This window comes from Hyperolius riggenbachi, chromosome 9 (assembly GCF_040937935.1).
Source record: "Hyperolius riggenbachi isolate aHypRig1 chromosome 9, aHypRig1.pri, whole genome shotgun sequence".
NCBI lineage: Eukaryota > Metazoa > Chordata > Amphibia > Anura > Hyperoliidae > Hyperolius > Hyperolius riggenbachi.
Window position 1 is genome coordinate 74,718,644 of NC_090654.1, and position 13,793 is coordinate 74,732,436.

A 13,793-nucleotide genomic window follows, 5' to 3' on the forward strand; every position below is an offset into this window, starting at 1 on the left:
TTTCAGGCATATAAGGACTGATGTAATTATTTTATTGCATACATTAGCAGAGAGCAAACAAAAGCATTTATCAGCAGGGCAGGTGGGGAGGTAGGACACTGTGCTTCAAAGATTTTAGAGGAGTTACAGATGCCATTTTTACACCTTCCCCTGGATAAATAATGGGCAACTACAAGGGGAAGGGGGAAAAATGGCAGCTCCTATAACTATTAGAAACCAGGACAAGCTGCAGAAAAAAGGGATCCAAGCACCTCCAGTCAGACAATACAGGTGTAGGTGGTGTGAAAGTGTCAGCCAACATGAATAGCAGCAGTTTAGAGGACAAAATGCTGCAGCACACCGGAAATAGCCGGCAATCTTCTTTATTGGGATTTAAAAAAAAAACGGTGGACAGGAGGCTTACGAGTTTCAGGCCGCAGTTTTGCTCTTACTCGTAGCTTAACAAAACAGGAAGTTAGACTTCTGTCTGACGGTTTTGTTTCTCACAATAAAGCTGTGGGTCCCAGTGCAAATTATACACCCCAACCACGCCCCTGAACCCGTATCCCCACCCTGTATGTATAGTAATCGTATGATACAGACCACCAAAACTGGCTTCACTACGGACAGCCACTGTGGGAGTGATAACACTATTCAAAGTACATATGACCATTACCACTACAGCATCAATAAATAATCAATACAGTGACTGAAGGAGGGCCCCATTTGTGAAGCAGGTGGATTTTGGGGACACAGTGTCGGAAGCTGGGCACTGCCATAGCACTAATGCTGTAGTAAGCGGGGCATAAGGGCAATTCAGTGATTGCCAGACCCCAAATTACTTCTCCCTCTGAGTTGCTATGACTCGGAGGGGGAATAGTATTTAACACCGCCAGGAATTTGAGCGGCAACAGGGCGAGCCATCTTTCGGCTCAATCTGCGTCCAGCTCAATAACTTTCCCCAAAAATAAGACACTGTCTTATATTCTTTTTTCCTTCAAAACTTGTCCGAGGTCTTATTTTCGGGGAGGTCTTAAATATATTTCACTCTTGTCCTCCCCGATTCCCCCACCTCCACTTTACCTTCTGCCGACCCCCTCCTCCAGAAAGTCGCACTGTACAGGAAGTAAACAGAGATGTACACGGAAGTGCTGTTACAGTGTAACTAGCTTTCTTCACCACACTTTACCGCTGATCTGCGGTTTCAAAATTATGCCGGCAGGCAGGGCAGAACAGGGCCACAAGTGGCGGTGTGGGAATCAGCAGTTTACCACGCTGATCTGCAGTATAGGTATGTCGGTGGGCAGTGCGACTTTCTGGAGGAGTCGGGAGGGCTCAGCAGGAGGTACAGTGGGAGCGGGGGAAAGGAGGGGGGGGGGCAGACGGACAGGAACTCCTCAGCCACTAGGGCTTATTTTAAAGGTAGGTAGAGACGACATATTTACCTAATGCAATTCAGCGCAGGTGCAGTAGCGGCTTTCCGATGGGCTCTGGTGGAAATAGACGAATCCTATCAAGTCCGCTCTACTGCACAGTCACAAGTCGCCTGCGCAGTAGAGTTGACACGATAGAGTAGACACAATCAGGCTTGGTTATTTCCGCCTCAGACGATGGGAAAGCCTGCACTGGATCACAGTAGGTAAATAATTACCTATCCGCCATTCAGGGGCTTCCAGCGTTGGGACGGAGTAGGATGTGAGAAACCTCATTAGAACCCAGAGGCTTTCCCCTACCGAGGAAAGTACCATATGGAGCTGTTTTTTTAATTACAGGTTTACTTTAATACAAAGCCTGCATGCAGCAAATTAGGATAATGTTATCCGTTACCACACAGTACTGTGAACAGGCCCATAGAATTGTATGGGCAGTGAGCTGACATGCAGCATTATTCTGCAACGCAACAGACCACTGTGAACTAGCCAGAACAGTATTAATATTAGAAGATGTGAGCTGAATATTTAAAGAAAACAGGCCAGTAGTTTTTCATTAATTTCTCTGTGTTTTTCATATATTATTTTTCAGACATGCTTTATAAAACAGTTGTGTGCTTACAACAAACATATTTTTCTCTTTAACCAGAAATTGACGTTTTATGGATCAGCGTTTACCAGAAATGGACCGACACCAGAAGGGGTACCTTTGGATATTCCGGGTGCATTTAAACCGGGCTTGGTAACCAAGAACGGATTGTTGCTTTTCGGCAATGATGGAAATACAGTGAGTGTTCTGTAACTACATATGTTTGTTGGATGGTTCCACATAGCTGTCTATGTAACCATCTAAATGTGGATTTCCAATCTTCCTAATGACAGCTAACGGTGAAGAACATTAAGTTTGAGGATGGGAAGATGATTCCAGCTTCGCAATACTTTAAGTCCTCTGACAGCACCGCATTGCAGCTTTCTGAGGAGGAGAAGGCCATATCCAATGAGATTCGGGTAAGAATGATAGGATCTGGGAGTGGATTATCAGAAAGTCTGAATAAGTATATTATAGCTCTGATATAATGTAAACCCCAAGGCACTCATTTTAAATAACCTTTTTGTAGCTAAGAGTCCCGATCAGGGGGATAACTGCAGGGGCCCAGAGCTGTAAGGGGGTGCCAACTAATACTTTGCTCTCTCCGCTAAAGGGGTGTTATTCTTCAGATCAGGTGTTTTTGTGGCTACACTCGTTATGTGTGTGAAGATTAGAGTGGGGCCGAACCTCCGATTTTAGGTTCGCGAACCGGGTTCGCGAACTTCCACGTAAGGTTCGGTTCGCGTAAAAGTTCGCGAACCGCAATAGACTTTAATGGGGATGCGAACTTTGAAAAAAAAAATTATGCTGGCCACAAAAGTGATGGAAAAGATGTTTCAAGGGGTCTAACACCTGGACCCCCAGGTGGAGGAGTGGGATACATGCCAAAAGTCCCCGGGAAAAATCTGGATTTGACGCAAAGCAGCGTTTTAAGGGAAGAAATCACATTGAATGCTAAATGACAGGCCTAAAGTGCTTTAAAACATCTTGCATGTGTATACACCAATCAGGTAGTGTAATTAAGGTACTGCTTCACACTGACACACCAAACTCACCGTGTAACGCACCGCAAACAGCTGTTTGTGTAGTGACGGCCGTGCTGGACTGGTGCGCACCATGGCGAGAGTGCAGGTTTTGGTGGCTTTACAGCCCGTATGGTCGCCTGGCTGATGAACAGAACAGGTATGCAGTGGCGGGTTCACTGAACAGAACAGGTATGCAGTGGTGGGTTCACAGAACAGGTATGCAGTGGCAGGTTCACTGAACAGGTATACAGTGGCGGGTTCACTGAACACAACAGGTATGCAGTGGCGGGTTCACTGAACAGGAATACAGTGGCGGGTTCACTGAACACAACAGGTATGCAGTGGCGGGTTCACTGAACAGAACAGGTATGCAGTGGCGGGTTCACTGAACAGAACAGGTATGCAGTGGCGAGTTCACTGAACAGTACAGGTATGCAGTGGTGGGTTCACTGAACAGGTATGCAGTGGTGGGTTCACTGAACAGGTATGCAGTGGTGGGTTCACTGAACAGGTATGCAGTGGTGGGTTCACTGAACAGGTATGCAGTGGTGGGTTCACTGAACAGGTATGCAGTGGTGGGTTCACTGAACAGGTATGCAGTGGTGGGTTCACAGTACAGGCATGCAATGGTGGGTTCACAGAACAGGTATGCAGTGGCAGGTTCACTGAACAGGTATGCAGTGGTGGGTTCACTGAACAGGTATGCAGTGGTGGGTTCACTGAACATGTATGCAGTGGTGGGTTCACTGAACAGGTATGCAGTGGTGGGTTCACTGAACAGGTATGCAGTGGTGGGTTCACAGAACAGGTATGCAGTGGTGGGTTCACTGAACAGGTATGCAGTGGTGGGTTCACTGAACAGGTATGCAGTGGTGGGTTCACAGTACAGGTATGCAGTGGTGGGTTCACAGAACAGGTATGCAGTGGCAGGTTCACTGAACAGGTATGCAGTGGTGGGTTCACAGAACAGGTATGCAGTGGTGGGTTCACAGAACAGGTATGCAGTGGCAGGTTCACTGAACAGGTATGCAGGTATCCAGTGGGCTCACTGAACAGAACAGGTATGGTGGGCTCACTGAACAGAACAGGTATGCAGCCATGAACAAGCTAAGCCTAACTAATCTTTCCCTATGAGAGACAGTCTGCAGCAGCTCGCCCTACTCTCACTAACGCAGGCACACGAGTGAGCGTCATGGCCGCCGCTGCCTGCCTTTTATTAGGGGGGGAGTGGCTCCAGGGGCTAGTGTAGCCTAATTGGCTACACTGGGCCTGCTGACTGTGATGTAGAGGGTCAAAGTTGACCCTCATGGTGCATTATGGGGCGAACCGAACTTCCGCAAAAGTTTGCCTGCGGGACGCGAACGTGAACCACTGAAGTTCGCATGGAACCATTCGCAGGCGAACCGTTCGGCCCAACTCTAGTGAAGATTACGATGTCCAAACTTTATGACCCTTGCAAGATTGTCTACAAGGCTGTGAGGATCACCAGGGGTAGGCAAGGGAAAGGGTGTGAACAATGTGAGGGCCCATAAAAACGTTGCTGGGGGTCTCCATGATTTGTAGTTATGCCCCTGGTCCCATTTATCTGGAACTCAACTAACCAGAAGTCTTGACCAACCAGCACAAATCACCAGCAGTACTAACAGTGGTGAAAGCAAACTTCTTAGGCTGCCTGTGGGCACTGCTGTGCTTAAAGACTCCACAGCTCCCCCATGATTAATGACAGTATTGTAACATTTAATTTAAAGGTCACCGTATGTATATAGAGTGGGGTATAGTTCTGGATTAGCTGGACCTATTGTAAACATTGAGTTTCATAAACCAGAAAACACACTCATCCAGCATCAGCCAATCCCTGCAACTAACAATATAAAACAGATAATAGTGTTCCGCCCCAAAGTTATTGCACAAATTCCAGATCAGAAACACAGGGCTTTAAATGAACAATTCAGTCTTTTATTCTTGTCTGTGAGAAAGTTCTTTCAGATTACAGGACAGGCATACAAAACTCAGATTCGGATACTCAAATCACAACAAGGACTGCCTGACTCGTGTTTCATGGCCAACCACTGCTTCCTCAGAGGCACACAGTATACATACAAATCCAATATGGACCCTCAGAGATACCAGTCCTCAATCTGAACAAAGATCAAGATGAATAATCACCGCCGATATCCTGGACGCATACTTTCACTATCCATGGATGCATGTATGCGTCCAGGATATCGGCGGTGATTATTCATCTTGATCTATGTTCAGATTGCGGACTGGTATCTCTGAGGGTCCATATTGGATTTGTATGTATACTGTGTGCCTCTGAGGAAGCGGCGGTTGGCAGTCCTTGTTGTGATTTGAGTATCCGAATCTTAGTTTCGTATGCCTGTCCTGTAATCTGAAAGAACTTTCTCACACACAAGAATAAAAGACTGAATTGTTCATTTAAAGCCCTGTGTTTCTGATCTGGAATTTGTGCATCAGCCAATCCCTGTTGGTGATGCATAACCAAGACTCTACTGTATTAATAATTTGAGAAAGTTTTAAGTAACGTGTCCTGTAATCTTGCACTTCCTGTGTGGAAGACTCATGTCAAGGCTGATACAATGCACAATTGTTGCTATCCTCTATTTAAATGTTTACTGGCTCTTCCCAGAGCCAGATCACACACAAGGTAACCTAGGCATGGCAGGTGTTCAGGGTCCAAGTAGACAACTTTTTCTGCCTCCTCCCTATTTTATCTCACCAAGAAAGACAGATAGTAACAGAAGGGAGAGTAAAAGATGTTATCTTAAAATAGGTAAATACGAACCCACGCGCCCTTCAATGGAATGACACCACACCTCAGCAGCGTGCAGACTGACTCAGTCCTAAACACAGCCTCTTCACATCAAAACAATGTTCTGTTGCGCTGGCGTCTCTCTCAATGAAGCATGATAGCCTTTTACCGATCACAGGATGTACCCTTTAGCCACTTGTATGGATGTGATGCTCCACAGTATACAGTAAATACATGTAGGGAGACAAAAGGAAAACGGGGACTCCCTCAGTAATGACATACAGTAAATGCAATAGCATTTAGTGAGAAAAAGAGAAAAGGAACACAGATAAGTTCTTTGTAGGAGTTTTCAACATGTCCAATGTCACTAGTGACTTTTAAAGCTTTATTGAACCTGACCCAATCACACAGCATTGTCTTCTGTCGCCTTCTTTGTCTCAGGCAGCATGGAAACGGATCCTGACCAACATCGCAGAGATCGAAGACTCGACTGATTTCTTCAAGGCCGGGGCAGCCTCCATGGACGTAGTCAGGTTAGTTGAGGACTGATCTAGAAGAGGAATAAAAAAGGAGAAAAGTATTCATAAAAACTACTGAATTACAACCAACAACACTTATTGGAAGTGATAAATTACAGTAGAGTCCCAGTTATCCTGAACTCAACTAACCAACAGTCTCAGCCACCCATCACAAATCACAGTGTTGAAGGACAACTTCTTAGCCTGTTTTGGGTTTTGCTGTGCTTAAAGACAGGGCTCTACGGCTCCCCCGAAGTTATTATACTTTACTGTATTTCATAATTTAATCATTTATAGCCCTAAGGAGTAGGCATGGAAAATTTGCAACATGAGAGGATAGAAACACTTTAGAAACAGTGGCAGAATTTTAGAAGCACATTTTACAAACAGGGTTAAAAACACACTGTAGCTAGTTTACTCTCAGAATAGTCACAGAGCACAAGCTTTTACTGTATGTACAGAGAGTGATATGCCAGTATCTTAAAATAGGGCCAAAATAAATAATCAGCTGTATTATATTCTTGATCAGCATCCTATTTTAAGACATGTCAAGCACACTTAAATATAAGTACAGCAGTACTTTGAAAAAGAGTGCAGAGACACCCATTGCTGTTGTGTACACATTTTAAAGTGAATCTGTTGGGCTTGCAAATAGGAACTGACACTGGAGTTTAAAGTTACTCCATATTTAAAGGAAATATGAGATGAAGAACACCTCAGGAATGATACTTACCTTGAGCTTCCTGCAGTCCCACATAGTCCGTCTGGTCCCTCGGATTCTGTCCGGGTCCTCTCTGCTACGCCGCTGTTAGGCCCGCAATCACAGGCCACTACTCAGGCGTGATGCTGGCCGCACACACCATCCAGTCACACTTCTGTCGCCGAGAGCATTCAGCACAAGCACAGTAACAGTCTTTGTGACCTGCGCATGCGTGTCCAATTATGTGCAGTGGCCGCAAATGGGCCAGTTGGGGAAATTATTGGACCAGACTGCAGGGGAACAGAGGGGACTGGATGAAATCTGACGGACCAGCTGGACTACAGGGGAAGGAGGAAGCACCAGGTAAGTATAAATCCTGAGGTGTTCTTTATCTCAGATACACTTTAAACTTTTGTGGTATTAGATACGGTGATGAAGATTTTCAGAACAATCTGAATTGCTGATTGGCTGCTACTAAATGCTACTCTGTGCTCTATTTTTCTGCTCAGTCTATTGGAACGTTTAATTTCTTGATATTACACCCCATTTACAACATTGCTCCAACACCTTTGTGTGTTTATGTGGTCAGGTTGGTGGAGGAGGTGAAGCTGAAATGTAACGGGTTGCAGCTGCAGAATGAGGATGTCTACATGGCCACTAAGTTTGAGGAGTTCATCCAGATGCTGGTGAGGCGTCTCCGAGGGGAAGATGGGGAGGAGGAACTAATCATAGATTATGTAAGTACTTGAAGCTACTACAACTGGTTCCTCAATTTCTTGTTAAATCTGTTTTTATTAGAAAGTTTAAACAGCATATAAAGGTGTACAACGGTATCGCTGAGCAAAAGCATACCCTCATGTTTTCATAAAAACATAGATACAGCATCAAATAGGATATCAGGTGCATCAGGGACAATAAGTACACCTCTAATATAGAAGAAAAACAAAAACAAAAGAGAGAGAGAAGGAAAGAGGAAGAAACAGAAAAGACGAAACTGGAAGAATAGGAATAGAGAAAAACTGGAGGGTACAGGATACGTAAGCCATCTTCAGACCCACCATCAATTCAAAGAGAGGAGAGAGAGAAAGAATGAGAAGAGAAAGAGAATAAAACAAAAGGGATCCCCATAAAATCTATTATTTATGGCAAATTGAGTAGCATCACATCTCAACAAACTTTATGCCTTTGCGTTACAACTATAATTAGAAAACCTGAAGCATTACCCTACAGCCTTGAGATAATGAAATGTTACGCTGGTGCAATGTTAAGACAATGAGTTAAGAAGGCTATGTCCAGAACCTGAATATGCATAACAGACTTTAAGCCCCATGCAACATCCGCTAGACTTGGAATCCTAAATCCCATCTATACTCAACCTATCTGCGTATAAACCTCTAAAGAAAGCCCAAGGGAGGGCCTAAACCTAGACTGGTTCCTCCAATTGTTGTACTGTTTGTTTGTCCTGTGTCTTTACAAAGGGGGCCCTTTGTGGCCCCGAAACGATCGTTGGCAATCAGCTTAGACGTACATGTAATGGAACAATACATTAATGGTTCCTGGCATGCAGTGTGTGGACTTCTATGGATGCTTGGAAGATGTGAACGAATCCTGCAGGCAATTCCATGAGGTGTGCAATTTTAAAGAATTGTGCTTCCTAGAAATTATGTCCACTGACTGGTTCCCTCCCTGACATGCCTTAGACAGTTGCTCCATTTTCCACAACATTTAAATTGCCTACTTAGTTCAGTGGTGGCAACAGCTGCTAGCACTATTCCCTTTCAGTGCTGCAACGTGGGTTCTGATGCCCATACACTGCAGACTGATTCCCAATCAATTTCATACTGAAATCAATCCGGAATCTGGCCTTGTGACTCCGCATCCGCCGCCTTGCCAGCCTGAGGCTGTCCCTGCTAATGTGAAATCTGCCCCCAGTACCCAGTACACTATACATTACATGTCCGCGGCTGCCGCTTGTCATGCACTGGTTCCGTGTGCAATCCTTCTTCCATACACATGCCCCGTGTGGTTGCCGGCGAACTCGTGGGCACCGGTGTGACGTCACACATGTCCACATTATTTCGGCAACTACGTGGAGTGCGTGTATGGACGAAGGACATTGCCCAGAGCCAGCTGATGACAAGCCGTGGCCACGGACAGGTAATGTATAGTGCACTGGGCACATTAGGGGAGACAGCGTTGGGGGTTTCGTTGCGTTCCTGGCTCATCCCAATATCACTCACCTTTACCACCACTCACCCAATTAAGTAAGTCGCCCCTACATCTTGCAGCATGTCCGACTGATTAATGTGACCAATTTCGGCCCGAAATTGGTCGCACAGTCAATCGGTCATGCACTTGGCGGCCCCAATATTCATCCGATTCAATTATAATAATCAAAACGGATGGTTGAACGGCTGCATAATCGTGTGATGTATGGCCACCTTTACATGTTCCTTTATATGCATAGTATGCTTTGTCACCTGAGGCCGAAGGTCCAGATTGCTTGTGTTTATCTGTAGCTTCATCATTGGGAGAGTCCATGTTTACAATGTTTGTTGTTAATCGTATGTGGAGAACTTTGTACCTTCTTGCTGTTTATCAATTAATCTTTGGCCTTGTGCTCACCTTGATTGTTGAGGACCTGCTGCTGATATCAGAGACTTTGTAGAGCTATTGGCTGGATTCTGGAGTTTACAGTAGTAAATGTTATCATGGTCATGGGTGTGGTGGCTAGGATTCTCCAAGGATGAAGTTCTCTATTGTAGAGATTAGGCATGTTTCCTCAAACTTAAAGTGGACATACATCAACCAGTTTTGTGGCCCAATTGACTAATGGATTGGATAATTTTATCTAATTGGATAAAAATCAGTGCAGCAACATGATCGCCTGATCGACGTTTCAAAAACAATTTGGGGCTGAGATCAATTGAAACCATTGATCGGAAATGCTGGAAAATCTTGGTCGCATGTGCTCGATCGGGTGCACTGTAGTATCACCATGCCATATAAGGACAAGCAACATAGGCAATGGACCCCAGGCTGCTGCCCTCCAAGTGTTAAATGTCTCCTGTCCCCCACCCCAGTGCCCATGATCTATATATTCTCACCTGTCCACTGACACGACTCCTGACCTTCCCCACCATTACCACGTGGCACCAGGCACATGTGTGTGACGTCACATGCAGACCACGTGGTCCATGCGCCACATGTTATAGGCAATCGCGGTGATGGTGGAGGAGGACAGGAGATGTGCCAGTGTTCTGCAGTGTATGGGCAGGCACCAGATCTCTCTCTCTCTGATCAGATTCGATCAGAGAGAGAGATCTGTCTCATGGTTGATCTGCCCATACATTGCCTGATGTATGGCCACTTTCAGTTTACTTTTATATTGCCTAAAGTTGCCCATACATGGTACAATTTTTCATTTGTTTTGATTAGATAATTTAGTTCGATTATTCTGTTAGATCGAATATAAAGATTTTTCCAACATGTCCGATCAGATTTTTATCGAAAAAGCAGGATAATTGTTCATTTTTCTTGATCGAAAACAAAGATTCTTTTCAACTTTCATTTGATTCGATCGTTGTGGATGAAAAAAATCAAACATTTTTTATTGTACCATTATAAAGATTATATTTACATTGTTTAGAATCTACTCTGCCCTTAGTCATTTTCCTATATTATTTTGTTGTGTTGCTCTAATTTTATATACATCATATCAATCTGCTTGCATGTTGGGTTTTATAAGTATTTTGTGATATTATTTCAGGCGGAGATGGACGTGAACAACATGAAGATCAGAATGCCTCATCAGCTGTTCATCAATGGACAGTTTTTGGATGCAGAGGGTGCAAAGACTTATGACTCCATTAACCCCACTGATGGCAATGTAAGTGTGAAATGGATTTGAGGCTGATACACAATTTCACTTGTAGCCCCATGGCTCATCTTGTGCAATTCTTCAAAAGTGAACCCGAGATGAAAATACAAGATTGAGATAAACAATTGGATCTGTCCTCCTACTCCTAAAAATGACTTTTTATTTTAGATTTCTCAAGGCTTTATATTTTATGTGTAAACATTTACAAAGCAAAAGTAATGTTTTATAGTCTCTGCTCTAGTGCAGTGTCCCAGTGCAAGAGTCCCAGAGAGAAAATACATGAACTATTGACCATTTTATCTTTCCCTTGAAGTCAGAAGCCCAATTATATGCTTAGGAAATTTTTTTATGCTGGGAATACACAATGGGCTTGATTCACTAACCGGCGCTAAGTGTTAGCACCGGAGTGAAAAGCCACTTAGTGCCCCAAAAGTAACCTTGCGCGCACTAACAGTCGCACAAAGCTACATCAAGCACAGCGCCGGTAATAGTGCGAGGTGCGATGATAACGTCACACCCGCTGCCCTGTAAACATCGCATTCGGTGTGCTGAAAATGGCGCATCGGGTGCCCCCGAAGCGCTGTGCACGCTGCTCTGCGCGATGTTTGGGCGCAAGCCACCTAACACCGTGGTTTGCGCCCACTAGGTATTAAGCTCGCTAACCGGCTTAGGGCCGGTTAGTGAATCCAGCTCTATGAGTTTTATCGGCAGATTTACTGCCCAATCGGTCTTCCGATCAATTGTCCGATTGTTTTTCCAATCGATTTCCATTTACTTCTATGAGAAAATTGTTCAGAAAAACAATCAATTAGATCGGACCTGTCGGAAATTATCTATCGAACCATCTATCTTCCAAAAAAGTGAGTCCGACTGAGTCCCGACTGGAGAAAAACTGTCAGTTCCATAGCTAAATATTAACTCTTTCAGGTTGGCAGAAAAAGAAAAGGAGCACAGCATAGGTGTCTGTATGCCTGCCACTTTATATACACGTCTATCTCATCATGTCACATGTCATCTCTGGTACACTTTAACTTTAGAAGAAAAAGGTATTTTAGCACTGGGCAGTGGGAAAGTTCAAAACGCTCTACCCCCTCAAATCAGACCAGCAGGTGTGGGACCAGGAAAGCCAAGCCAATTCTCAGATATGCATAGAAGGATCCGCAGACCAGGTGCTGATAGAAAAAATGCTGTTGTTCTTTATTCAAAAGATTCCACATGACATGGCAATAAAACCACAAGGTTCAACTAATTGCTATTTTAGCACTGGAGAGTATAAAAAATGTATCTTACATTTTACTTGTCTGATAAAAGCAAGAAGTTGTGAATCAGGATGATACCATTGTCTGATAAAGTGATGTTCTGCAACACTCTTATCTCTTAATAGGCGATATGCAAAGTGTCTCTGGCCCAGGTGTCTGATGTCGATAAAGCTGTGGCCGCAGCCAAGGAAGCCTTTGAAAATGGAGAGTGGGGAAAGATGAACCCCAGGGATCGGGGTCGGTTGCTGTATAGGTGAGATGGGATATCAGCTTCATGTAATTATTATTATTATTTAGTATTTATATAGCGTCAACATCTTCTGCAGCGCTGTACAGAGTATATTGTCTTGTCACTTAAGTGTCCCTCAGAGGGGCTCACAATCTAATCCCTACCATAGTCCTGTGTCTATATCGTGTACAGTATGTAGTCAAGGACCAATTTACAGGGAAGCTAATTAACTTATATGTATATTTATGGTATGTGGGAGGAAACCCACGCAGACATGGGATAAACATACAAACTCCTTGCAGATAGAGACCTGGCTGGGATACAAACCGGGGACCGACCGCTGCAAGACGAGATTGCTAACCACTTCGCCACAGTACTGCCCTACGCAATGATGATGAGTGTTGTAGTAAACTACTAATATAATAAATTCAGGCTAGATCATGAAGTTTCTATCTTATCCTATTTATTTTCCCATGCTCCCCAGGCTGTAGATGCCTTATTACACCTGGCATTTCTCCCCCCCCCCCCCCCCCCCCAGCCATGCACGAAAGCCAGAAAGCTGCTAAGAACTACAGGACGGCTAGAAGAAGTCGTTGGATGCTCAGTAAGTATTTAATGCCCAGCAGAACCCTTAAAACACAGTCCCCATTATCAGGGCCGGATTTGTACTTCTTACCGCCCAAGGCCGACTATTACCAGCCGCCCCAACCGAAATCGTATCCTACCACCTCTCTCCACACACACCCATCCAAAAAATGTTGGGCCGATGGTGTCCACTATTGGGGCTAGTGCCGAGGTCTCCATGGCAACATGAAGTGAATCAATCATGTCACACATGGGAACTGGTCAATCAAGCGATCTACAGGTGATGGGCGTGGTGGGAGCCGTCTAAAACACACATAGTCAAAAGTGGCTCACAATTGGACATTGGGTGGGGTCAGCAACCCGTAAAAGTGAGTCCTGTACCCACTGCTTTCTCCAGGGTAACAGCGCTGGCCAATCAATAATTAAGAAATGGGTACTGTGAGACGCTGCCTTCTGTATTCTGTACTATTTGCTGGTGCTGCCCCTGGTCCTTTCATCCCCCACACCAAGTGCGTGAGACCCGGCCTTCTGTAACTGCCTGCAGCTGCTGCTATGTCATTGGACAAGGTCTGGCTTTTTGCTAGTCACACACTGTTCACAAACGTTTGGTTAACGGACTGCAGCTGCCTGTAGCACAGCACAGGCAGATGCCAGCTGGTACTAATAGTGCAGTTATCCTGACCACTTTCATTTGTTTGGACACTTGCAAATAATGCCCTGCAAATAATGCCCACTGTGTGCAGGCCGCCCCTTGTTTATCTGGTGCCCTAGGCCATGGCCTATGTGGCCTTGCCAGAAATCCGGCCATGCCCATTATCCCCTCAGG

General features: G+C 44.8%; 1 protein-coding gene across 2 annotated transcripts in view; it reads left to right on the plus strand.

The window, feature by feature from the left end:
- The window catches only part of ALDH1L1 (aldehyde dehydrogenase 1 family member L1), a 206,773-nt gene that overhangs the window by 145,584 nt on the left and 47,396 nt on the right, over window positions 1-13,793 (plus strand). For both annotated transcript variants that reach the window (XM_068253079.1, XM_068253078.1), the window contains exons 7-12: window positions 2,059-2,196; window positions 2,292-2,417; window positions 6,238-6,329; window positions 7,604-7,751; window positions 10,784-10,903; window positions 12,279-12,406. In XM_068253079.1, coding sequence (XP_068109180.1) covers window positions 2,059-2,196; window positions 2,292-2,417; window positions 6,238-6,329; window positions 7,604-7,751; window positions 10,784-10,903; window positions 12,279-12,406 — 752 coding nt within the window. The remainder of the gene's footprint in view (window positions 1-2,058; window positions 2,197-2,291; window positions 2,418-6,237; window positions 6,330-7,603; window positions 7,752-10,783; window positions 10,904-12,278; window positions 12,407-13,793) is intronic.